General features: G+C 36.7%; 5 protein-coding genes across 6 annotated transcripts; 2 read left to right on the top strand and 3 right to left on the bottom strand.

Annotated features, from left to right (window-relative positions):
* Window positions 1–212: 212 nt before the first annotated feature.
* LOC132196469 (UPF0764 protein C16orf89 homolog) lies at window positions 213–6,537 on the bottom strand. The gene is made up of 7 exons (XM_059619151.1): window positions 6,481–6,537; window positions 5,049–5,162; window positions 3,241–3,378; window positions 2,345–2,476; window positions 1,582–1,832; window positions 541–776; window positions 213–343 (listed from the first exon to the last, which is right to left on the bottom strand). Exons 3-7 carry the CDS (start codon window positions 3,362–3,364, stop codon window positions 220–222), a joined length of 867 nt encoding a protein of 288 aa, XP_059475134.1. The 5' UTR covers window positions 3,365–3,378; window positions 5,049–5,162; window positions 6,481–6,537; the 3' UTR covers window positions 213–219.
* Window positions 6,538–9,980: 3,443 nt separating this feature from the next.
* Window positions 9,981–11,986, bottom strand: LOC132198764 (uncharacterized). The gene is made up of 4 exons (XM_059622980.1): window positions 11,948–11,986; window positions 11,784–11,880; window positions 11,346–11,462; window positions 9,981–10,120 (listed from the first exon to the last, which is right to left on the bottom strand). The coding sequence occupies exons 1-4, from the start codon at window positions 11,965–11,967 to the stop codon at window positions 9,992–9,994; spliced, it is 363 nt and encodes a 120-aa protein (XP_059478963.1). The 5' UTR covers window positions 11,968–11,986; the 3' UTR covers window positions 9,981–9,991.
* Window positions 11,987–13,717: 1,731 nt separating this feature from the next.
* On the top strand, window positions 13,718–15,148 carry LOC132193006 (influenza virus NS1A-binding protein-like). Its single transcript, XM_059613289.1, has 5 exons — window positions 13,718–13,798; window positions 13,865–14,037; window positions 14,222–14,406; window positions 14,485–14,854; window positions 14,914–15,148. Exons 1-5 carry the CDS (start codon window positions 13,718–13,720, stop codon window positions 15,146–15,148), a joined length of 1,044 nt encoding a protein of 347 aa, XP_059469272.1.
* Window positions 15,149–15,856: 708 nt separating this feature from the next.
* On the top strand, window positions 15,857–17,396 carry LOC132193685 (protein rolling stone-like). Its single transcript, XM_059614510.1, has 4 exons — window positions 15,857–16,035; window positions 16,234–16,489; window positions 16,550–16,657; window positions 16,867–17,396. Exons 1-4 carry the CDS (start codon window positions 15,937–15,939, stop codon window positions 17,238–17,240), a joined length of 837 nt encoding a protein of 278 aa, XP_059470493.1. The 5' UTR covers window positions 15,857–15,936; the 3' UTR covers window positions 17,241–17,396.
* On the bottom strand, window positions 16,897–21,075 carry LOC132193667 (uncharacterized). 2 transcript variants are annotated; one of them, XM_059614501.1, is made up of 12 exons: window positions 20,936–21,075; window positions 20,308–20,564; window positions 20,134–20,229; window positions 19,888–19,961; window positions 19,590–19,719; window positions 19,431–19,499; window positions 19,234–19,372; window positions 18,819–18,937; window positions 18,577–18,767; window positions 18,425–18,517; window positions 17,640–17,814; window positions 16,897–17,583 (listed from the first exon to the last, which is right to left on the bottom strand). In XM_059614501.1, exons 2-12 carry the CDS (start codon window positions 20,407–20,409, stop codon window positions 17,473–17,475), a joined length of 1,299 nt encoding a protein of 432 aa, XP_059470484.1. In that variant the 5' UTR covers window positions 20,410–20,564; window positions 20,936–21,075; the 3' UTR covers window positions 16,897–17,472. The 2 variants fall into 2 exon arrangements, with proteins under 2 accessions (XP_059470484.1, XP_059470476.1); XM_059614493.1 differs by having other exon boundaries at window positions 17,283–17,583; window positions 19,590–19,731.
* Window positions 21,076–22,437: the final 1,362 nt, after the last annotated feature.

Below are 22,437 nucleotides of genomic sequence, written 5' to 3' on the forward strand. Positions count from 1 at the left end.
TATATCGAAATAAAAATTTAGGAAGGAAATAAGATTGAATTAATTTTTTCTTTCATAAATAAAAGCAAAAGATATGACCTACATTTAGCTTGGTCCCTCTTCATTTCCCTCGTTTCCCCTGGGAAAACATTACTTATTTGTGAGTAAACATTAGCCTCAAGGCAAGTTTGCATCAAGCAGCTTTTTATTTTTTGTTAATAAAAATACAAACACCAGGATTTAAAAAGTGATAATTAGCGACTTCAGCCCTGTGGCCAGAGCGGCGGCGGCTACAGATGAGAAGTGGACGAGGCACCCACTGGGCATCAGCTTTTCGTTCCGCTTCACCCGCGAGCTATTCAGACTGTAAGCCAACCATTATTTCCAGTTAACACCGGTTTAATTATATACGCCTGCTTTTAATATTCAGTTCATTTAAATTTTAATCAAATTCATTTAAAAAATTAAAAAAATAAAATAAAATAAAACTTCCCCAAGGAAATTTTTATGCTTCTCTATAAGAATCAATTAAATCAAAGAAAATGGGAATTTTATTCTCACCCGTAACATCCTGAAAGCGGTTTTTGCCACTTGAGAACCTCCCGGAGCCACTCGGAGTGTGTAAAGTCTCCGCCCATGGGCTGCGCAACCCCGCAGAGGGCGATCTGCTCAAGGAAAAGGTCCCTGCGGGCCTCTGGAAAGTGGGCGTCGGCGATTCCTTGCGTCTCAGCCAGGATTTTTTTACATGCGGCAGCAATCAGCGAGTCCATGTCGCGGCCTGCTACTTGGCACCTTAGCTGTAAGTAGAAGAACCAGTCGAGTGGAAATGATTAATGCCTGCAACCCGATTATCTCTCCTTATTGATTTCTCTCCCGAGACTGAGTTCTTTTTTTGCCAAGTTCATCCTTCTTGCTTCTGAATGAAAGTGGGGTTTGTCGGATGTGGCAGACTTGTCACTTTTTACAGTAAGCTTTGAGAAAGGGTGTTGATGGATTGGCGTTTTCGAGAGAAATGAGACGGCACTTATTGAAACGCACTCTAAAATATAATATTTTTTAAAAATTACATCAAATTCATCAAATAATAATTATCAATTGCATTTTAATAATTGTATTTTGCTTATCATCTACAAATATTAATATCGATTTTGAATTACATTTTCTTTTGTGAAAATTGATGAATTATGAATACAATTTCCATTGTGCCAGAGAATGGGAGAAATTGTAATAATAATAATAATTTTTCAGGCTTTGTGAAAAACAATTTTCGCAATCCTTTTTAATTTCTCCTCGTCCATACGCAAACCGCATGAGAACACGCGCACATGCTGAAACGGCAAATTTGTTTAGTTCGCCGACGCTTCCCTTCGTTGCTGCGGCTCCGAAACGTGACATAATGTAATGTATGCTCAACGAGGGTGGAAAAAGCAATTTTCGCCACATCTTTAGCGAAGCTTGACAGAACTAAATTACTTTTTTCCGCGGCAGAACGGAAACAGCAGAAATATTATTGCTCATGTGGGCTTCTCACCATTTTCATGCAAAAGAGGAAGCGAAAACTTTGGCCATCACAAGAATTTTTTGCAAAATTTCGCGGCTAACCTTTTTGGCGATGTGGTAGTAAAAGAGGTGGTGGGTGGTGCTGTAGGAAAAGTTCTCGCTAGGGCTTAGCGCCTGCATCTGCCAGCACCCGCTGCTAATTCGACAAGGAGCTCGGCTGGCCAGCAGTTGTCCCAGACACTCGTCTGCTGACTGTCCGGGCGCGCCACTAAGTGGATTAAGGTCTTTATCCGCGAGCGGGTGCACTTTCGACTTGCTCATCCACATCTCGGGCTGCAGTAAAACTCTCATCCCTGCAGCGCAATAAAACAAGGGAAAGAATTCACTTTAAAAGTACACGACGCAAAACAGTCAAGTTGCGAGCGGAGCTTTTTGTTTTATTGTCACTAGAAAAGGTCGGAGGGTTTTTTACTTTGCATTGAGGACAAAAAGTTAAAAAGCCAGACGGTAGTCGAATTGGTAAGTAAGTGAAAAATACACTCGCACATGTTGTGTAAAAAAATCCAGATCGTGTATTTTTTTCAGTTTTTTTTTTCTGAAAAATTGCTTACCAAAAGAATATTAAAAAATTGTTTCCCAAATTTTAATTTTCAATGTTCAAAAATATCTTATATCTTATTAATATTTTTCTTATTATTTAATAAAAATGGGGTACAATTTTAAATTTGTACAGCATTTGCCACGTAAAGCGCTCCGTTTTTACCGCTAATTGTGAGACAAAAACTCAAATCTGATCTCGCCGTCACCATTTGTTTAGGAATCGCCTTAAAGAATTGGCCCAAAGCGAGGGGCATTTTTCACTTACCGCGGCCGATTTCAGGAACGCCGTGCACGTCTGGATCAAATCCGTCGAGGATTTGGCCACTCTTAAGGATGAGCTGGTCGACCAGCGGCATCAAATGGGTCGGCGTTTGCGGAATCGCCTCCTTCAGTTGGCCTGTGAGCAGAAAAGAAGCTTAAGCCAGCTTGAGGATTACTTATTCAGGCGGCAATCAATGGCGGGAAAATCCACTTGCCCAAAAAAGTAAACTAGAATACGGGGGCGGGCGTCAACCCTTGAAATGGAATTTAAATATTCAGCACCAACAGCAGCAAATAAATTTGTTTTCGCATCCATGCATTTTTCATCGCCAACTCACGAGTGTTATTTTTTTTTCGGATTTGGACGAAGCCGTCATCGTCGGGTGAATAAATTTTCTCATCCAACTTTCCCTCCCCAAGATTTCATAAAACATTCTTGGTGGTTGAATAATAAATTAGATTTGCTGACGAAATGTTTCCAACAAGTTTTTGTTACTGCCAGTCTGTTAATGAGCACGCAGAACGTTAAACAAACGGAGGAAAACTTTTTGTCAACAAAATCGCTTCAGTGGTCGTTTTGTTTGAAAGTGTTAAAGCTAGCACAAAGTGGCACAAAGCATGAGTTTTTTCTCTTTTAATTAATTAATTTAAGATCAGGAAATTATTCTTGTAATTTTATCAATGGAATTTGTTATCTCTTCAAATACTAATTTGTAATTAGGCTTGACAACATTCCGTAATGAGAAACTAAATAATGTGCCTTCGTATGTAGGTTAAAATTATGTTTTCTCCTCCATGAAAGCAATATTTCTGACTATTTTAAGGCTTCTTTAAAAATAATAAAAAATAAACCATTTCCAAAGCAAAAGTTTTTGGAAAGCGCTTTTTATATTTTTATACCTTGTGCAATGGCGATTCCAACGAAGCCATCAGCAATCAGGTGTTCAAGATTTCTGTTGAAGAAGTCAAAGAGTCTGTCAAGAGCGTCGATTATCTCTCCAACCAAAATCTCTTCCTCTGCCATCTGCAGTGACGAGCCTGGAAATCGCGAGTGTAAAAGTTGAAAAGAGCAGTGCAATCATATAATCTCTGTCGAAGAAGCTTTTGCTGAGCGAAATGAACAAAGTTTTGGGCCACTTTGCAAATTGGAATGCATTGATCCGTTTTCCCTCGGGACACATTCTTTCATGCAAAATGCATCGACGCACGGAATGCAATTTCGCTACCGCTGCTGTTGATCGGAGGCACACGCTTGAATGAATTATTTGCGTTGGAAACTCACCGCAGAGGGTTGGTATTTGCATATAGAGTGGCTCCCTGATTTATCGCAAATGTGTGCGCTGCCGGACGATTTGCTTTGTGCGACTTTGTTTTGAATCTAAACAACCCACTTCTGATGGATATTTTGATCGCTACCATTTCCAGATTAAATCTGTTAATTGCGTATGCAATGACTTTAATTTACATTGTATGAAAAACCACTATCAACTATTCGGCATTAATTTATCTTTTGCTCTCTTGAAAAAGTTGAAAACAAAATTCGGTCATTATTAAAATGAGTTTTGAATTCAGAAATAATTGAAAGCAAGCTGATGCGAAATTGTTATGCAAAGTTTTCAGACCCAAGTTATTTATTTGCATCGGTAAGATTCCGTAATTTTCGAGGAAGGAGTTTTGCCGTCCGGATATAGACGCTTTAGCTCGCTTCATTTGTTATTTAAATGAGGCCTTCGCGAGTTTCTCTCTGAAACGCTCTTGGAATTATCATATTCCAGCGCTAGCGGAAACAATTCGAGTGTAATAAGCCGCCTCTAAAAGAGCAGGCGGGCTTGTGCTTCAACCCGCACGACGCGCTTGCCGAACAGGTTGCATAGCTCGAATGTGGCATCCACGCTCGGCAGCATGCATATTTAATGACATTTTGGCATCTACGCTTGAATTATGCACGTGGCGAGATCGGCAGAAAACAATAAAGAGGAAGAAATTGTGGTGAGAGAAATTGATTTCATCTTGGAAAACAAAGACAATCAGAAATCGATTAGTGTTTCCAAAGAGGAATAAATGTGTAGTTAAATTTTAATTTTACGATTTTATTTTTGTTAGTCACAGTTAGTCATTGGACTTGCAAATTTTAGTCGATTTATTTTCCTGCTCCTCGTAGACGTCCAATATTATCAAATGAACAAGAATCATGCAATTTTGGAGCCGAAAACCGATGAATTAAATATATTGAAAGAGTATAAAATCTGCAATTTTTGTAAAAAATACAAAAAGAAAGTTATATAACTGACTAATTGGCAAAACCTTTTTGTCAGGCCAAGGGAAAATGCGGAGTACAAGCTTCAAACTTTTGATAGGGTTTTAAATGGGGGGGGGGGGGTAACTTTATCAACGTCTCATCAATGCATGCTTTTTTCATTTTTTTTAATTAGCTGTGATTTTCTAAATAAAAAAAATGTAAAATTGAAATGAAATTTATATTGGTTAATATTTAACTAACAAAACCAGATAAATAAAGTGTGTTCTTTTTTCCTCAAAACTTCAATATTTGTTAAAACGACTAAATCAAATAAAACATAATACCAACAAAAATTATCAAACAGCAGTCGCGTAGTTTTTTGAACAACGACAAAAAATTTTCAGTTTACTTCTATGCTATTTTAGTCTTCAGTTTGATCAATTTATGCTTAAATAAAAAATATTCTAACCATCCACGTTGGTAATATGTTGGCGATCGTGTCTCTTTTTGTGCAACGCGTGATTGGCATTTCCGTCTTCATCAGATTCCGTTTCGTTGGAGATTAAAGCAGAGCCTGCGACGCCTGGAAGCACAAAGAAAACAACGGCGAGATATAATAAAGAAAATTCAAGGTTTCCTTGGCGAGCCTTATGGGATTAGAAGAAGAAGGCTGCAATTTCTTGCCGCTCTGTTTGTCTCAGCAGCAGCTGCGTGCCAATTTTCCGACTCGCGGATTCCGCATCTCCCACAAGTTTGTTTCCTTTTCCCTCGACTAATTACGTGTGCGGCTCGAAATGAACGATCAGAAGCAAAGCCGCCTGTGGGGCCTTTGAAGTTTATCCAGACCAAGTTGGAAAAAGTGAGTGGCTTCTTTCCTGTCCATTTATCTTCATTTTGCTCCTTTCAACTTTTCTACGCCTTTTAACTGATCTTTAAAAGGCTTCGAGTTTTCAGAGGGCTCAAAACTTGTTAGCGTTTCAAATCCCACATTCACTCGTCACGCTCATCAACGTAATTAATTGCCAAAAGAAAATCTCCCAGGGGAAAATTCGCCTCAGCCTTTTGTTCTAAAGATTAATAAAAGTACAGAACCACAAAATTTCGCCACAACGCTTGATGACCAAAATTTAATCATGGTAAATAAATAAAAATCTGGTTGAATGTGATATTACGTAGTTGCTCGTTCTGGCTAATGTTCAAAGGGTAAAAATACGCTTGTAAAAATAGCACAAATGATTGCAATTGCTAAGGTTTCAAAAGGAAAAATCCAACACGTGCTCTACTTTTGAAAAATAATAGTGAATTTGCACTCCACAATGCAATTCATGCAACCAACCGTGCACGCAGGCTTCTTTTTACACTCTGGTAGAGCTATTTTAGTTCAACGGCGACGAGATGAATAAATTGAATTCAAAGAGTTAGCTCTCGCTCTCCTGAATGAAAAAGTGGCTCAAATCAAGTGGAAGCCAAATGAATTAATGACGGCCGTTAATTAGCTCCCGGCGTTTAATTTGCCGTAGAGTGAAGGAGTTACGAGCAAGACTTGACGCGTGTTTTCAGGCTGCACGACAAAAGTTAGAAACTTTCCACTTGGTCTACAAAAGTTGTTATCTTTGCGATGTGGTGCTCGGAAGTGGAATCGCGCTGTGGTCATAAAAATGATTCAAGACGCGGTCTCTGCCCATGACGTGCTTGATCCCATATAAATTTTTAAGAAAGCCACTCTTGAAAAGAAATTATTTCTCCCTGCTGGGTAATTGGGTAATTATTAGCCGTGACGAAAATGACAAAATGCTTGTTTACTCTTTTATTTATAATACTTCAACCTTTTGGGAAAAAAATTTATTCTGTTCGAATTGATGATAATCAAAATTAAAATTTTGCTCTGAAGACATGCTTACCTCTTGTCACCAAAAGTAAAGCACCGAGCGACGCAAGCAGACCTATCCCGCTGCGCGTCCACATCCTGACTGCTCTTCCCTGGTCGCACTGAAACAACCCTTTACATGAAGAGCTATGTGCGCGCGCTGAATTTCTCTCGTCCTCTTGCCGCCTCCCACGATCGCGTCGTGAGCTCCAAAGTTTAACGGGCTGCATCCAATAGAGCGTTTAAGATATAAATTTTCTGAAGAACTTTTAGCCATTTAAACGTAGCAGGAATGCTAATGAATTAAGAAATTTGCAAATGTAAAATAAAGTGTTATTGAAAATGAAACAACTAATTTGCGAAAAATCCCCCTTTGAAAAAAAAAACAGTTGTTTCAAATTTTGTCAAATTTTTTTCTTCTCTTGATAAAAAAAGGTCGTATCTCCTTTCATAATATTCCTAATAGAAACACCAGGAGTTAGGTCGCGAGAAAAGAAATAAAGTTATAAAAATTAAAGAAGAGTGATTCTAAATTCTACGCCATAAGGAGGGAAAAGCAAAAATCGCAGAACTTTCCTATTTTACCACTGGTGGATGGTTTTTGGGCAGTTTTTATATTGCGCCACCGACGCACACGTTTGTGCCGACGTGTTTGTCTGTGCATTTCCAATGAAGGCTTTTTTCCTTTCGCCCTGCTGTTTGCTCTGGAAACGCGAAGGCACGTGAGGGAAGAGATGAAAATATCATCATAGCACAGCACCGGTCTATACACCTCTTTATGGCGCTCTCTTATATTTTTGCCAATATCATGGCGGCAAAAGAACTTCTCAAAGGCCAATAACAAACAAGGACCCTCTCTTCATTGAATTGATATGCAGGCCCAAGGCATCTCTGAAATTGGTATGGATATAGTGCTGCTGTAAGCTAGGTACAGAATGTACTTGAACATACGAGACAAAATATCTTAGATCTGAAATGTAACAAAAGAATTCAAGCTGAAGTTTTATGCAACAAAAATTTTATAAAATATATCCAATTATTGTTGAAGTATTGTCAATTTTTTTTATTCTACACTGTAAAATATTACATAATAATATTGATTTTATGTAGTTTTCGTTTCTGCCCATATATAGAGGAATTAATATTTGATCAGCAATTAAAAAGTGTATAAATATAAAGATAATCGTTATCAGGGAGGTGTAAATAATATGTTTAAGCCTTACGAAAATTATGCTTATGTAACGGTGAAAACTCATCCTCGAGAGTTTCACGCTTAGTAGGGCCGCGAATTCAAGTTTGCTCTCTTTACATACAGCAAAGTCGATTCCACCCCTGCACTAAGAAGAGCAATTTCAACTTTGCACGATTTTCTTATTGGCGCTCAATAAACTTTCACTGCTGTACACAGTTACGTAATTTTGCCTCTGCGCCTATTCAAATTTGGGCATGGGTACTCCTGTGGAGCACTAAAAAAGGGTAAGAGCGTTTGCATAGCAAGCAAACGCGCGGATTATTAAGTGTTTTTACTAATGAAAAAAATACAAGCGAGATGCAAATTTTTTAATTTGCAAATTTTAATATATAATTTTTGTGAAATATTAAATTTTTGAATTGAATGGCAACACTCGAGGTCTTTTCATTAAATTTTTGCATTTTATTTAAATCCCATCAATATTTAAAAAAAAAATTAAGTTAAAGCAGTCACAGCGTCAGTGAAAACCATTTTCAACGCCGCAAAGGCTTAAATCAATGTTGTCTGCTCTGATATGGGACCCTAATGATTTTATCAGAGCCAACATAGCTTCAGGTCTTTGGTGAAATCGCTTTGGCCTCTTATCGCCCGCCAACTCCTCTACCCCGACTGCTTTAAATTGGAAATGAATGGGCGCACGACAAAGCCGCCTATTTTTTCCGTCTCTTTCGTCCACCCTACTTTTTCACAGACAAATTGGCTCCATTTCGTTGGAATACGCTTAGTTTCATTCCCCTTTTGTCCCACTGTAGATCGATCCAGGCTCAACAAAACCAAGACGAATTGCACACTGATCGATTTGTGTGGGGCAAGTGAAGTGCAAAAATATCCGGAATCATCCAGCTTTTTTCAATTAGGAAATTTGAAATCAATTTGACGAGTTATAAAATTTACTTATTCATTTTGAATTAACATTCAAATCTCCATTTTAATTAAAATTTTGGATTGTGTTTATGTTTGGACACATAATAATTACATCAGCACGGTAATACTGCATGTATTATTTCCAACATACTTGTTTAAAATTTCAAACGCAATCAGCGAGTGTGTGACTTCGAGTGTGGTGGATTTGGTCACGCGCTCGGCCTGATGGTGATAGAGAGCGACCGCTTTGAGCACATTCAGTATGCAGCACATAATAATGAAATGAACATGGTCGACCCACGCTCATTTCAATAATCGCGCAAATCGTGAGAGAGCACGCAGCGGAAAAAGCAGAGCCGTTTCGCACTCTCAAAAATGAAAATCCGCATAATGCGCCGGCTGGCGCAGAAGCTCAAAGTGCGCACTCAAACCGACGAAATGCGAACCGGCGGTGGGATAAAAATGTGCTCTTTCACATTAAATTTTCCGTATTGCTAGTCTGCACGAAGCTATTAATTTAACAATGACGAAAGTGAAAAATGTGAAGTGGAATAAAAATTACGCATGGTGTCACAATTTCACGAGCGAGCAGCGGGAGAGTAAAAGCCACTTCATATTGAACTCCATCATTTTAGAGACACATACATTTTTTAATTCGATTTTATCCGTAATAAAAGTATTAAATTTGAGAGCCCCTTGTTTATAATTAATTAAAGTGCAATAAAATATTATGATATCATAAAAGAATATTAAAAGGAAAATATAGAAATGGCTTTAGAAACAGGAGAAACCGGGTGAAATATATTTTGTTTTCTGTGCTGTTCATCTTTCTATGCACGTGCTGAACAAATTGGTAGGAAATGGCAGAGGCATTACTACGCTGCTGAAATTGAGAGCAGTAGACGAATGAGAGCGACTGATTCAATTTTCTCGCGAATAGGAGAATGCCATTAACTGTGCTGTGATCAGAGAGCCCTTCGGTTCTATGCAGCTTGGAATTTAATTGAGCATTCAATGCGTTAAAATTAAATTAGTTCTTAAAAGCGATACAGACAATGGTACTTTCATACTGCATGAACTCCCGCTCAATATCATGCTTTTCAATAAAAATTACATCTATTTACAGGATAAGTTATAATAAGAAAATGGCATTAAAAAAATATTATATTTATATTTTTAATAAACTTAAATTATAATGTGAGAAATAAGATTGAAGAATTTCAATTTATGTAGAAAACATTTTGGCCAATGAAGAAATAATTTTACGCTTGGCGATGTAAAGAAATAATAAGGTTAAACTCCGCTGAAATAAAAAATTAGTTTTAAGGTTAAATTGTAGGATTAAATAAAAATAGGCATTACGTGCTTTGTGCAAGTAATTTGTCAACTACTCAAATAATTAATTTTATTTAGTACTTCTGAACTCAAATCATGGTCTCACTTGAGACTGGCGTTGGCGTCCGTTGATGCATTCAGGGTGGAAAGGGTATATGTAAGCACCTGCTGAGCACGCGTTGGACCTGCCGAAATCGATGCACATGCCACTCAGTCTCTGAACCTGTGAACGACAAGAGCTTGTCAAAGATGTGCTTGCATAATATATAATAGATTAACGGGGAAGTTTAATTAAGTGTCAGTCAAGCGCGAGACTGCGTTAAATTTGAGCAGCAAGAGAGTCGCAGAAGATACAGAGGCAATGCCTCAAATTTTGATTAGTGCCACCACTAAAGCGTGAGTGATGGATCATGAGCCAGCCATTGTAATACACCATAGATGAATACAGAGGAAAACTGACGGCATATTGAAACTAATTTTAGCCCTCCATAATAACCGCGCTACAAAGTCTGTAGCGGTTTATGGCAAAAGAGGATTATTGTAACTATGGTGAGAAATTTTTTAACCAAAAATGTTTAATCGCGAGAATACGGAAACATTGTTAAATCCATAGTTGGTTGTTTGAGATTCCCTTTCCCTTTTGATATAAGCTTTTCAGGAAAATTTGTGTGAATTTTTACCGCTTGAAGTTTTCTGTAGTTTTCATCTATAATTTTTGAATATTTGTATGATGTTATAGGCAGAGATTTCCCTGTGGTACTGGGTACACCAATAAGCTTTATTTGCAACTAAATACTATTGTCGACTTTATGTGAGAGAATTAAATGGAAATCAAGCAAAATAATCAAAATATATATTGTGAATTTATGATGGACAAAATTATTTAACATTCATATTTAAATTTTTTATACTTAAATTTTTTTATGTAATAATTGCGAAAATTTCAATTTCAAAACATTTTATTTTTCTCCTAACAAATCAAAACAATCAATTATGAAAAAATTTGTTGGGAGAAAAATAATAATACAGCGCTAGTGAAGAAATCGTAGCGGAGTATTTACCAAGAGGGGATAAATACCCGACTGCTTGCCGCACTGCAGCCTATTTACGAAATTTATTTTTCGTCTATTAAATTTCAGAGAAAACTTCAAATTGTATGTTTCTTGGTATTTTATTTATAAGCTATTTTTATCACCACAATTCAAATAGCATATCAATCTCTTCCCCCTTTTTGCCATTTTGAAATAATTGTGATTGTGGTATATAACAAAAGATGTAATTGAAGGTGGTGGGTGGTGTATCCCCAGAAGAAGATGGTATTTTCTTTTCTGTCTGCAAGCGCTTGACGTTCTCTCAGCTCTCAGAATTAATTAAAATTTGATTGAATGCCGTTGCTCGCAGTTAAAGGGGTCTGCGCGTATCCAAGACAATTCATGGGTTGTACTCACCACTTGTAGCTCAAGGGTGCATCCAAACGACTGGGAAGTCGCCCCTTTGACGTCGTCGCTACCCCTTTTGACGCCGGCGGGAAGTTTCACCTGGCTATGTTGGCTTTTCTCGCTCGCCTGCAGTGCATTCTAAGATTAATAAATTTAGCTCACACTTCGAAAAAAAAATGTGTTTTTGTAGAGTAAAAGAGCTTGAATATTTATTAAATAAAATCCGCAGTTAAATAATCATTTTCCATTAAAATTTTGTATAGCCCTAAAATTTCTTATGTATTACCTTGTTTAAAAAATCCATCAAAATAAACTTATGCTACATCCAGTCGTTAGTACTGTCTGTGTGGCTTCGTTTTGATGAATATGTGAGAGAGTTTTGTAAGTAAAAGTTAAGCGTTCGCAAACATACGATAGATTGATATAGACTGTTTGCTGTGCACTCACGAGATTGAAGTGTGCCGTCGCAAAGGGCAAACTCGGCGGGCTGAACTCTGCCGCAAAAGTCGTCAAATAAGTGGAAATGAGCAGAAGCACCAGAAGCCTATTAAAAAGTAGAGTATACGTGCGAAAATATAGGGCACAAAAAATGCAAAATTAAAAATATTCACCGAGACATGGACAGCAGCATGTTTGTGCTTCAAATAGGACTTCTCGACGTGAAATGAGCATCTCGCCCTCACTATCAGCTCATTTTATTCAGCCGAAAGCGGAAAATTGTTCAAAAACCAAAATGACGCGTGCGTTTGTTGGAACCAAATGCTGTGGACCGCCGACTGCGGGGCTTTGAATCAAATGCTGATTGAGCGCGGACCACGCTGAGCAAACTGTGTGTCTATATTCAAACGTGGTGTGCGGGGATCTCTAAAATAATGCCGCTCTTTTTAAATTTATTTGACAAATAAAAAACTTTTGTGATAATGATATTAATGATGATGCTCTTAAAAATAAAATCATACAAGGAAAGGTTTGCAAAAAATCCAGCCACACACAAAAAATTTACTAGGTGCGATACAGCCAAAAGTCTTGAATGACTCCTAATTTACATTGTCAAATAAAGCGCAAGTACAACAATAGGAGGAATTTTTGAAATTATTTGTAAATAATTGGAAATTTTAGCGACGATTGTTGTAAAGACAATTGTACTGTCAACCAGAAATCCTTCATTAAAAACTCCTTTTAATAATTTTTATTTGCTGAATTTGATTCCATTAAAAATTAAAAATTATGCTGAAATCTTATAAAAAAAATTAATAAAATACATTACAACAATGAAATTTATTCAAATATGCAAACAAATTGACGCTCATTGTTGCTAATAATATGTTATATTGTTTCCAGACTTTTTCATAGAAGAAGAAACGTTAATTTCTTTTAAATGTATGATTAGCACAAAAATATGGCCACACCGTCAGCAACTCATAGAAAATTGTTCGCTCCACTTTTCGATCTATACCTGAGCGGCACAAATTGCGACTTAGTGCTGTTGTCTTCTGATGGCGTAAGGCTGAATGTGCACTCGGTCGTCATTGCTGCCTCGTTCCCTTCTGTCCAGTAAGAAGCCGTTCAAGAATTTCCAGATTCGAAAATTAAACTCTCAACTTTTCAGACGAGACATAGCAAGTCAAAGAACTCCAGGGATCCTCTCCTGCCTGCAGTTTGGCAAAAGCCGGAAAAAGACGAGAACAATAGCGTTTCCGACTGTGCCCGGGAAGGAGTTGCGTCTGCTGGTGCGATTCGCTTATTTGGGCGTTTGCGAGCTCGGCAGCATTGATTGTGACGACCTCGTGGGTTTGCTCAATGCCGCCCATAGTCTCGGAATTGACAAACTGGTCAGCCAAGTATGTGCCCATTTCCAGTCCCAACTGACCCCGTCGGCCGCATCGAAACTCTTTGAGCAAGGAATCACACCCGGCCTCCGAGAAGCCTTCGACTTGGCTGAGATTTTTTTGCTGCGCCACCTGACAAAACTTGACGAATGGGACATCAACGAAATGAGGGTGGAAAGATTGAGTGCGCTTTTGAAAGACGACAGATTGAATGTAGAGCGCGAGGAGGACGTTTGGCACATCATAGAGACATGGGTGGCCAGGGATAAAACTAATAGAGTGACGCATCTTGAGCAGCTTGTCAGATGCCTCAGGAAAGGGTTTCTTACTGAACAGTTCAAGGAAAAGGTTGGTATATTATTTTTTTTTTTAAATATATAATTAGTTTTTTGACAAAAGAAATAGATTTTACAGAATGAACTAGTTAAAGAAAATGCAACCGCTTTAAATTATTTCCAAAAGACGGACTCGTCTCAAAATCAGGGTCAAGAGGGTGTGCCCTTTGAGTTCAGGGCCAGGATTCCACACCAAGTGATCATCGCCCTAGGAGGAATGAACCAAGACGAGGGGCTAAATTGCAATCCTGTGCAACACCTTGAATTCTACAACATCAATTTAAATGCTTGGTGCAAAGTATTGAATAATAATAAAAATTATTATTCTCTGCTCAAAATTGTTATGCAATTGTAAATTTTTCAGGTTAATGGGTTTGATATGCCCTCGCCGCGAAGCTTTTTTGCCGGCGAGATTCTGGATGAGTGCAAGTTGCACCTTTTTGGCGGATTCAATGGAGAGGAATTTTCACTAAAGTGCCAAAAATTTGACTTGATGTCCGGGGAGTGGAGTGATTTGCCACAAATGGCAAAGGAGAGGCATGTTCCCCTGAAATAATTTACATTTATGAAATTTCAGCTGTTGCTCTAAGATCCATAATTCGTAATAGTTATTTTTATTTATTTTTAAACATTAAAACTATTTTCACAACACTTTTATTTTGAAGTCAATTTTCAACTATTTCGCGTTAATTATATTGCTAAAAAATCCATTTAAATTTAGGGTTGACAGGTGTTATGCTTCCGCTACAGAGATGGATGGTGAGATTTACGTTTCGGGAGGACATCACAAGCGCGCGCAAAACAAAGCAAGATCGGTGGAAAAATTCAACCCTGTCGTAAATGCATGGAGCCAAGTTCCCAATTTGACAAGCGCCCGTTGCGAGGCTGCGTTAGTCAATTTAAATGGTGAATATTTATTTATTATTATTATTATTATTTTTTTTTTTTTTAATGAAAAAACTATTAAAATAAAAAAAAATTTAGGGTGTTTATACGTGATTGGAGGGTTCGATGGCGTTGCCGTGCTGAGCAGCGTTGAAAAATTGGAACCAGACTCTCGATGGACTTTCAGCGCTCGCATGATCCGACAGCGCAGTGGACTGGGCGCCGTGGCCCTTCCTGGTTGCATTTTGGTGTTTGGCGGCCACGACGGTTTCCAAAGGTTGGCCGATGGAGAAAAATTCAACCCAGATTCGGAGACGTGGACGTTGCTGGCACCCATGGTGCAGGCAAGAAGCAATTTTGGCATTGCCAGCATCGGACGGCTCGTCTTTGCTGTTGGAGGTTATGGCGGTCCGGAACCGGGCCAACCTTTAGCCGAGGTTGAAGCATACGACCCAAGTATAGATAAATGGTATATTGAAGTGATAAAAACTCAAAAACATATTGACTATAAAGATATTAAAATAAAAGGTTCCCAGTGGAGAAGATGTTGAGCCCACGCTCAGGATTGATCGCTTGCGTTGCTGACAATCTGCAACTTGCTCTAAAGGTTTGGGGCACTGAAGAGAGAAAAGGCTGCGTTTTGCTTACAAGCTCTTTAGAAAAGGATTCGCACCAACAAGAACACGCCGGTGGTCTCTCAACACCTATGCTAGATCCTTTACCAAACGGTTGGCTGCAAAATAACACTAACGAAAATGCTTAAATAATTATCTTTTTTTGATGAAGTTAAAATAAAAAGATGATACACTAATAATTTGTAAGAAAAAAAGCATATTCAAAAATAGCCAATAAAGCCAGTTGCCCATCGCTAAACTATATGATTTTTTTTCATTTTTTTTTTTGTTTAATAATATTTGATTGCACCTCTGTTGAATAATAATATTTTAACCATTTTTACAAAATAGTTAAAAAAAAAAGAAAAATAAGATTAACCGTGAGAAATTAATTGGTAAAAAAATCTTGATTCCTGAAACGTTTGTAAATATTAATTTTTAAATATGCAACTAAATTACATTTCATGAAATTTATTTATCTGAATATTAATACAAAACCAAAGCTTGCACTTATTGTTTGTATGCAAGACTCTAATGGTTGTGACACATAAATTGTTTTGTAATGTGTTCATCTGAGATGTAGACCATCGACCATCAGCAAAGTGCAGTTATACTGCAGTTACATAAGAAAGCCACAAGAATACGCCACAACCATCAATTATTTAGCAGTCAGTAGGCGAACAAAAAATGGAGAAAATTATTAAGGCAATATTTATCTGCAGCAGAGACTTTAGAAAGTTTGATAGAGGGGGCCACCAATTTTAAAGCTATAGGCTCTAGCGATAATATACAGATGGATCGTGGATCTTATATGTGCACCGCAAATAAAACTTTCACAGCAAATCTAGCATTCGGCGCGCACACATCTTAAATATATCTTCGCGCGAATATTTTATTTATAAATTAACTTTTGAGTGCATTTTTTTAAACAAAAATCATGGTAAATACAAAATGTACCCGGTTTTGGATCAAAGAGCTAAGACTTGAGAACTGGAAGCTCAACCACCAAGATGCAACTGTGTTTTGTAAAAGTCAGGTATGCGAGATTTTTTTTTCAAATATCCAAAACAATATAATTAAATTATAATGGTTGCGCCCGCTCTGCGCTCGCTATAAGAACAATTTAATATATATTTAGCAAACATAAGCGTATTATTAAGATCTAATTATTTTAATTTTTATTTTTTAATTTAATAAATTAAAGTTAATTGATTTAATTCTGATTTTGTTTCAGTGGTTCAAAGATCAAACAAAAGCTTCAAAGTTGTACATGATATATAGGTGGCTTATTGTTATATTCGTCTTTTTCGGAGGGATTTTCTACGATATGATAAATGACATCACATACAAGCAATGCAAATTATCGCAGCTTCACTGCAAATTGATATGGCCAGTGTATTTGACCAACTGGAACACCACTTTACTGTTTTTGCAGTCTACCTTGGCTGCTTTTCTTGTCACAAGGCATTGCATCTGCCCCAAGAAATCAAGTAATGAATTTTTTGGTAAATCACAAAATCTCCGATTAAAGGTCATATTTTAATTTTCAGGCAACACTATGAGTGCCATACACAAAGCATACTGGACGCTTTATAACATGTCTAGTGGACTAGCGCCGATTGTGACATGCATGTTCTGGATTTTCGAATACAAACCAGGTATAGTTAAATATTGCTTAATTCTTCTTGTTTCTGCAAACTCTAATTTTTAGAATTTTTACTTTCATTCCAGCATAAAAAATTTATATACATATATGTATATAAATTATGTTGTTGTCCGAACGCGCTGAGTTGGCTGAATGCATTCAGTCAACTCAGCGCGTTCGGACAACAACATATATATAATTTGAAGATCAATTTGATTTTAGAAATCCATGATTTGGACTATGTGAATTTGAGAGAGCATGCGGTTTTCACCATAATCGTGCTAATTGACGTCCTCGTGTGCGCGCATCCAATGCGGCTGCTGCATCTGTACCAGGTAGGTGCCCTAGGGCTGGGCTACGTCACGTTTTCCTTAATTTACTTCCTCTTTGGCGGCATCAACCGTCAAGATCAACCCTACATTTACGACATTCTTGATTGGAATCATTTCTGGCAAGCAGCATTTGTGGCGATTGGGACTCTGGTTTTTGAGTGCTTCGTTTTCTTCACTTTGTGGACTGTTAATTTGGCTAGACGGAAAATGGCTAGTAAATTCTCCTGCGTAGAAAATGAGAATGCGCAGGAAAATAAAGTATAATTTACTGTGAAACTGCAGTGAATATATAATTTTGCTGCTTTCACGGCGAGAGCTAGAAAATATAATTATTATTTACTCATTGTACATATTAAAATTTATTTTTTATTAATTACACATCTGTATAATTTTGTAGAAAATATTATAAATCATTGTTGCTGCTCATTATTCTGAGTTTTAACTTTGCTGTTTCAAACAACCCTCTTCGACTTAATTGATTACAAAAAAATCAGACTTAATCAATACTGCCGTATAAAATAGAGTTGTTTCTACTTTCCTCGATTAGGCTTCCATCTGAATGATCGTCAATACAGCCGCAGCGAACTTGCACTATTTGAAGTGCCACCTGAAATGTTTGATGAGAAGTTTAAATGCAATTTCATGTCATCTTCAAATGCTTACCGCGACTAAAACTGCAATTACTAATGTGTCAACGCAGCTTTGGAAGCCGACAAGATCAACAAGAACGCCAAACAAGCCTGAGCCAAAAAAAGATCCAAACATGAAGGTAATGCAAATTAGGCAAACCGTTGTGCCAAAGGCATTATTGCTTGATGGCTGGATATTACTCTTGTTACTGAAAATGTATGAGTTGGTATGAGTAAGGCAAATAAGTTATAAAAACCATAAAAACAAAAATATTTATAGGAATGATTGAATAAAATTTTTAATAATAATAATTCAAAGTTCTACGTGCTAAATACATATAAATAAATATTAACATTTACAAAAAAACCACAATGCATTTTACTTTGCATGCTTTTACGTACACAAAAAGGGGAGCGCTTTTATTTTATTATTCATCATAATTATTGAACATTATATTATCCGTTTTTCACATTTTTAAGCTACGCATAAAAAAACCAAAATACTCTGAAATAAATATATCAATTTATTTCAAAATCAGTCTAAAAAAAATTAAGATAAGTTAGTTTTTTTGCGGCTGGAAATTAACCATATTAACTAAATTTTCCAAAAAAAGTAGATGAATTTCACTTAAACTATTAGAATTTATAAATTGTTCTGATCCACTGAGGAGTTTTGTTGTATTATTACGCAAAATGTGTAGCATCCTATAATCTAGTCTCGCTTAATATTCGCGTCTCGATTGCATTTTACACCGCGGTCTAAGCAAAATATTAACTGTATTGAATATTAAGCATGTTTAATAATTGAATTCAACTCACGTTACTTCTATCAGTGAGACAGACACAGACACTAGCGACGTCGAGAAGCCGATGCTCAAGGCAACGATGCCCATCAAATAAACGTACTTCCCTCTGAAAATAATAAAAAAAAATCTTACTATAAGCATTTTGGCGAAGAAATGCAATTTTACGATGGAAGATTTATTAGTTTTGCAGGTCCAAGTAAAAGAAGGCCGGCCAGCATGCATATCAGTCCTGTGAGAGTGACGAAAGCAACCGGCGCCTCTTTGAAGCTGAGAAAACTGGAGGCGACGGCACCAGCCAGGGCAGAGACGTACATCAATAAGAACGCAAAACCGACATCGTAGGAGTTGAACGCCACCTAAATGTTAATTTACTTAGTTGCTTAGAGTGCCGCTTAATGAAACCGTACCTCGGATTGCAAAATTGGTCCCAGGGCTAATGTCATTAGGCTGAAGCATAAGGAAGATATCAGCACTACCGTGCAGCCTAAAAGCGCAGGGTATTTGCGCACTCCGCTGATGTACACAGCTAAAATTAAATTAAAAATAACTCACTTAAATTAATAAATATGAATTTTAAAAATAAATTTTTACTTGAGTTGCCCGAAAATGAAACAGATTTTGTGAACAATTTTTGTGAGACATAAAAAGAAAAAAATGTGTAAACCAATCGTTCTTGAAATAAATAAAATAAATTCATGCAAAAAATATAATATTTAATATTATATTAAATGATTGATAATATTATATTGAAAAAAAAATCGTTATTACAATTTTCTGGATTTTTCACCTTTGTTTTAGTAAACAATTTTTTGAAAGTTTTACCTGAAAGAGGTTTAAGTGTGTCTTCTGCAGAGACTATAAGATGCATATCTTGGTCAAGAGGCAAATTGGTGGGTACCACGAAAGAGATCCAAATCACGGTGAGACCGACCAGGACAAAGTTGAGATCAAAGCCATCTGTCTAGAAGTAGTAAAAATTTATACAATAGGGCAAACATAATCAAGCAATAAATCCTCACTTGCGAGTCAATCGCACCAAACAAAGAGCCACAAACCATTCCCAATGCAGACGAAGATATCAAGGAAAGCTAAAATAACAATCGTTTTCTCTTATTTAGCATAAATTGTAATTTTTTTAATTCAATTATTATAAAAATGTTTGTACAAAAATTACGCACAATGGCTGTCTTACGTGGAGTTGAGGCCAGGAGAAATACGAAAGATGCCAAATAGGAGACAGTCTTGCCGACTCCTGCGAGGGCGCGCAGAAAAAACGATAGAATTATAAACCACACCTCAGATGCATAGCTGTCGGCAAATCTATCAGACAAAGTAGCGGAATTCTTCTTTACATTTTAAATAAATGAACGAATTTCTACAGCGATTGTTCAACATGTCAAAATAAATATATAATATATGATATTATTTTCAACGTCAAATTAAATTTTTCATTTAAATAAGAAGTGAGAGGCTTACGCGAGCGCAATGAACGAGACTCCGACAGCAAGAATACCATAATGCATAAGCAGCCTCGTGCCAAACACTTGGACCTAAAATAATAATTATTATTTTAAGTAAATAATAAAATCGCTAAATTTATCTCAATTGATCTGAATAAAAAAATCAATTCATTTCATTTTATTTTAATTTGAAATTAAAGTAAAAAATATGACGATTATTAAATTAAGATTCCTTATTGAATGACTTAAAAAATTAACCAACCGAGCGAACCGATAAGCACAAGACGAGTAAGAGGCCGAGTTCACCAGTGGCCAAAACAAATCCACAAAGGGTCAATGTCCACTTTCGCTCTTGCAACTGCAAAATTCCATGAAAAGTTACAGAAATATATCATAAATATAGATTCATACATCAAAAAGATAAATTAGTTTTTACCTCATTAATGCAAGAAAAGGAATACAGCGATTGACACGCGGCAAGAGTAAAGAAGGCAACGGCCATGGACACAGTGTGCTCGCAAGACATTGGCTGCGGCATTTTGCTTATTCTTCACCTCCTCTGGTTTGAGGAGACGAGAATACGTGATTTAAGCAAAGTGATTTTCGTTTCTAGCGTGCTTGAATGTGATGCTCGGTACACTTGCGGAAAAAGTTGATTTTTTGGTGCAGACGGAGGCTGCGTGGTGGACCAACCTGTTTTGCAAGAATTGGGATCGAGTCAATTCCAAAGTATTTAACAACGCGCAATTTAGTCTGTATAATAAAATAATACGTGGTTGTGGTTAAATTCTAATTTACATTTTAAATGAGAAAATTCACCAAAGGGGAACTTTTATTTATTAAAAAGCTTGGTAATTTCTATAATTATTATTCTTTTTTTAATTACTTGATCGGGAAAGAATGATTGTGGTTTATTTATTTTAAGACATAAATATTGTGAAATTTTACTGCATTTTGCCCGGCTATTTCAAGAATTCGCAAGAGTATAAATAAAAATCCTTAATTCTAAATTCTTGTTATTTTGTTAGTTTAAGCGCAATACCGATCGATAAGAAAAATAATACAATTAACAACTACGAATCATCCAACGTCCAGAGAGACTTGATCCTAGTTGTTGGGAGCGTCTTTGATCATCTTCATTCTGGATCCATCAGTAATAATATTTGCACAGTGGACTAAATCAGACTAAACTAGCCTTCCGGATATCAAGAATTTTGACATTGAAGCTTCTGCAAAATACCCCACCTCTTAATCCAGTGGGAGGAGAATGAAGGACGAGAAAAATGTGTGTTTAAATATATTACATAACAGTAACACCTGCGAATATCCAGGCTTTTATTAATCTATGTCGATAAATGTAATTAATTTTAAAATATTAAAAAAAAAAAATTAAAAATATAAAAAAGGTAAAGGAGAAACACATTACTCGTTCCCTTTATTTAATCACAAAATTTTTATTTTTATAATTAGATTGAAGCAAAAAAATGAACTATTAGCAGTGTGTTGTTAAAATTATAAAATTGTATATATAAATTTTCATAGAAAAATCGTTACAACTAACCATATTTTTATCATGAAGTTTGTTGATAAAACAACCGAAAATAACACTTCGATGACACTTTAGCTTTTGTAGTTTGGAAAAATTACTACATAGATTATAAACGTTATATCCTGCTTGTTTTAGCTTTCCTTGCTTGAATGCTGTGCTTTTTCTTGCAAATCTAGCTTTCTGTTCCTTTGATCTGCCCGGCCGTGCGGCGCGCGCTGCGAAAATCAAATCGCACCCCTCTTGCTGGTCCTGAAGGGTAGCCCGACTTAATTTGCATACGCGCGCACCAGACAGGGCAGGTGCGCCGAGCCGCGGGGTCCTCCCCGGTGTGACTCGAAGGTGGCCCCGAACAAGGCTGGCGCCTCCGCGAGCGGTGAACGGAGGCGGAGAGCGTGTTGGAGTAGGCACCACAGCAGGGGTGCCCGGTTCTTGCCACCTGCAGGACGCCGTCGTCCTGCCGCTGTTCTCTCTCGTCTGCCGTCCTCTCGATGGCCAGCGGCTACTTCCACTGCTCTACCGAGCGCCGTCCACTCGCTCGTCGTGACATAATTTTTTCCCAATTTTCAGCTCTCATTATTTTTCCTTATTTCTGATTTTTCTCAAATTTTAACTTCTCATTATTTTTTCTACTTTTCTCAAAACTCAAATTCTACCACTCAAATTTCAACCCTTGCTTTAGAGGGGCTTTAATTTTGTTGTTTAAAATCCGTCAGTTTTTTATTTAAAGTTAACTGCTATCACAGGAAATATTGAGTATTTAAAAATATGAATTATTTGGTGAATATATTTTTATTCTTGTGATTTACGATTTAAGCAAGAAATTGGTGAAACTATTCTAAATTTTGGTATGAAAATTTAATTTATTAGAAATGATTAAAAATTGAAACAAATTTCATACACATTATTATTTAATGATAATATTATAATTTTTACACTAACTTGTAAGAAGTAAGAAATAAATTATTGTATATTTCATATTCTTAACTTTCAATAAAAATTTTATACAATATCAACTTC

The sequence above is a fragment of the Neocloeon triangulifer genome, unplaced genomic scaffold (assembly GCF_031216515.1).
Source record: "Neocloeon triangulifer isolate White Clay Creek 2 clone unplaced genomic scaffold, ASM3121651v1 ptg000001l, whole genome shotgun sequence".
NCBI lineage: Eukaryota > Metazoa > Arthropoda > Insecta > Ephemeroptera > Baetidae > Neocloeon > Neocloeon triangulifer.

Bases quoted from the DNA above. Each gene is read 5' to 3' on its own strand.
- LOC132198764 (XM_059622980.1), bottom strand. From the start codon at position 11,967: ATGCTGCTGTCCATGTCTCG. The intron at 11,881-11,947 runs GTGAATATTTTT...ACTTTTTAATAG, and splicing joins ATGCTGCTGTCCATGTCTCG to GCTTCTGGTGCTTCTGCTCA. The intron at 10,121-11,345 runs GTGAGTACAACC...TGTCGTTCACAG, and splicing joins GCACCCTTGAGCTACAAGTG to GTTCAGAGACTGAGTGGCAT.
- LOC132193667 (XM_059614493.1), bottom strand. From the start codon at position 20,409: ATGCCGCAGCCAATGTCTTGCGAGCACACTGTGTCCATGGCCGTTGCC. The intron at 20,230-20,307 runs GTAAAAACTAAT...GGAATTTTGCAG, and splicing joins CCTTTTCTTGCATTAATGAG to TTGCAAGAGCGAAAGTGGAC. The intron at 18,768-18,818 runs GTACGGTTTCAT...ATTAACATTTAG, and splicing joins GACCAATTTTGCAATCCGAG to GTGGCGTTCAACTCCTACGA.
- LOC132193006 (XM_059613289.1), top strand. From the start codon at position 13,718: ATGAACCAAGACGAGGGGCTAAATTGCAATCCTGTGCAACACCTTGAA. The intron at 13,799-13,864 runs GTATTGAATAAT...TAAATTTTTCAG, and splicing joins ATTTAAATGCTTGGTGCAAA to GTTAATGGGTTTGATATGCC. The intron at 14,038-14,221 runs GCATGTTCCCCT...ATTTAAATTTAG, and splicing joins CCACAAATGGCAAAGGAGAG to GGTTGACAGGTGTTATGCTT.
- LOC132196469 (XM_059619151.1), bottom strand. From the start codon at position 3,364: ATGGCAGAGGAAGAGATTTTGGTTGGAGAGATAATCGACGCTCTTGAC. The intron at 2,477-3,240 runs GTATAAAAATAT...TTCTGCTCACAG, and splicing joins TGGAATCGCCATTGCACAAG to GCCAACTGAAGGAGGCGATT. The intron at 344-540 runs GTGAGAATAAAA...GTTGGCTTACAG, and splicing joins CCGCTTTCAGGATGTTACGG to TCTGAATAGCTCGCGGGTGA.
- LOC132193685 (XM_059614510.1), top strand. From the start codon at position 15,937: ATGGTAAATACAAAATGTACCCGGTTTTGGATCAAAGAGCTAAGACTT. The intron at 16,036-16,233 runs GTATGCGAGATT...ATTTTGTTTCAG, and splicing joins CTGTGTTTTGTAAAAGTCAG to TGGTTCAAAGATCAAACAAA. The intron at 16,658-16,866 runs GTATAGTTAAAT...ATTTGATTTTAG, and splicing joins GATTTTCGAATACAAACCAG to AAATCCATGATTTGGACTAT.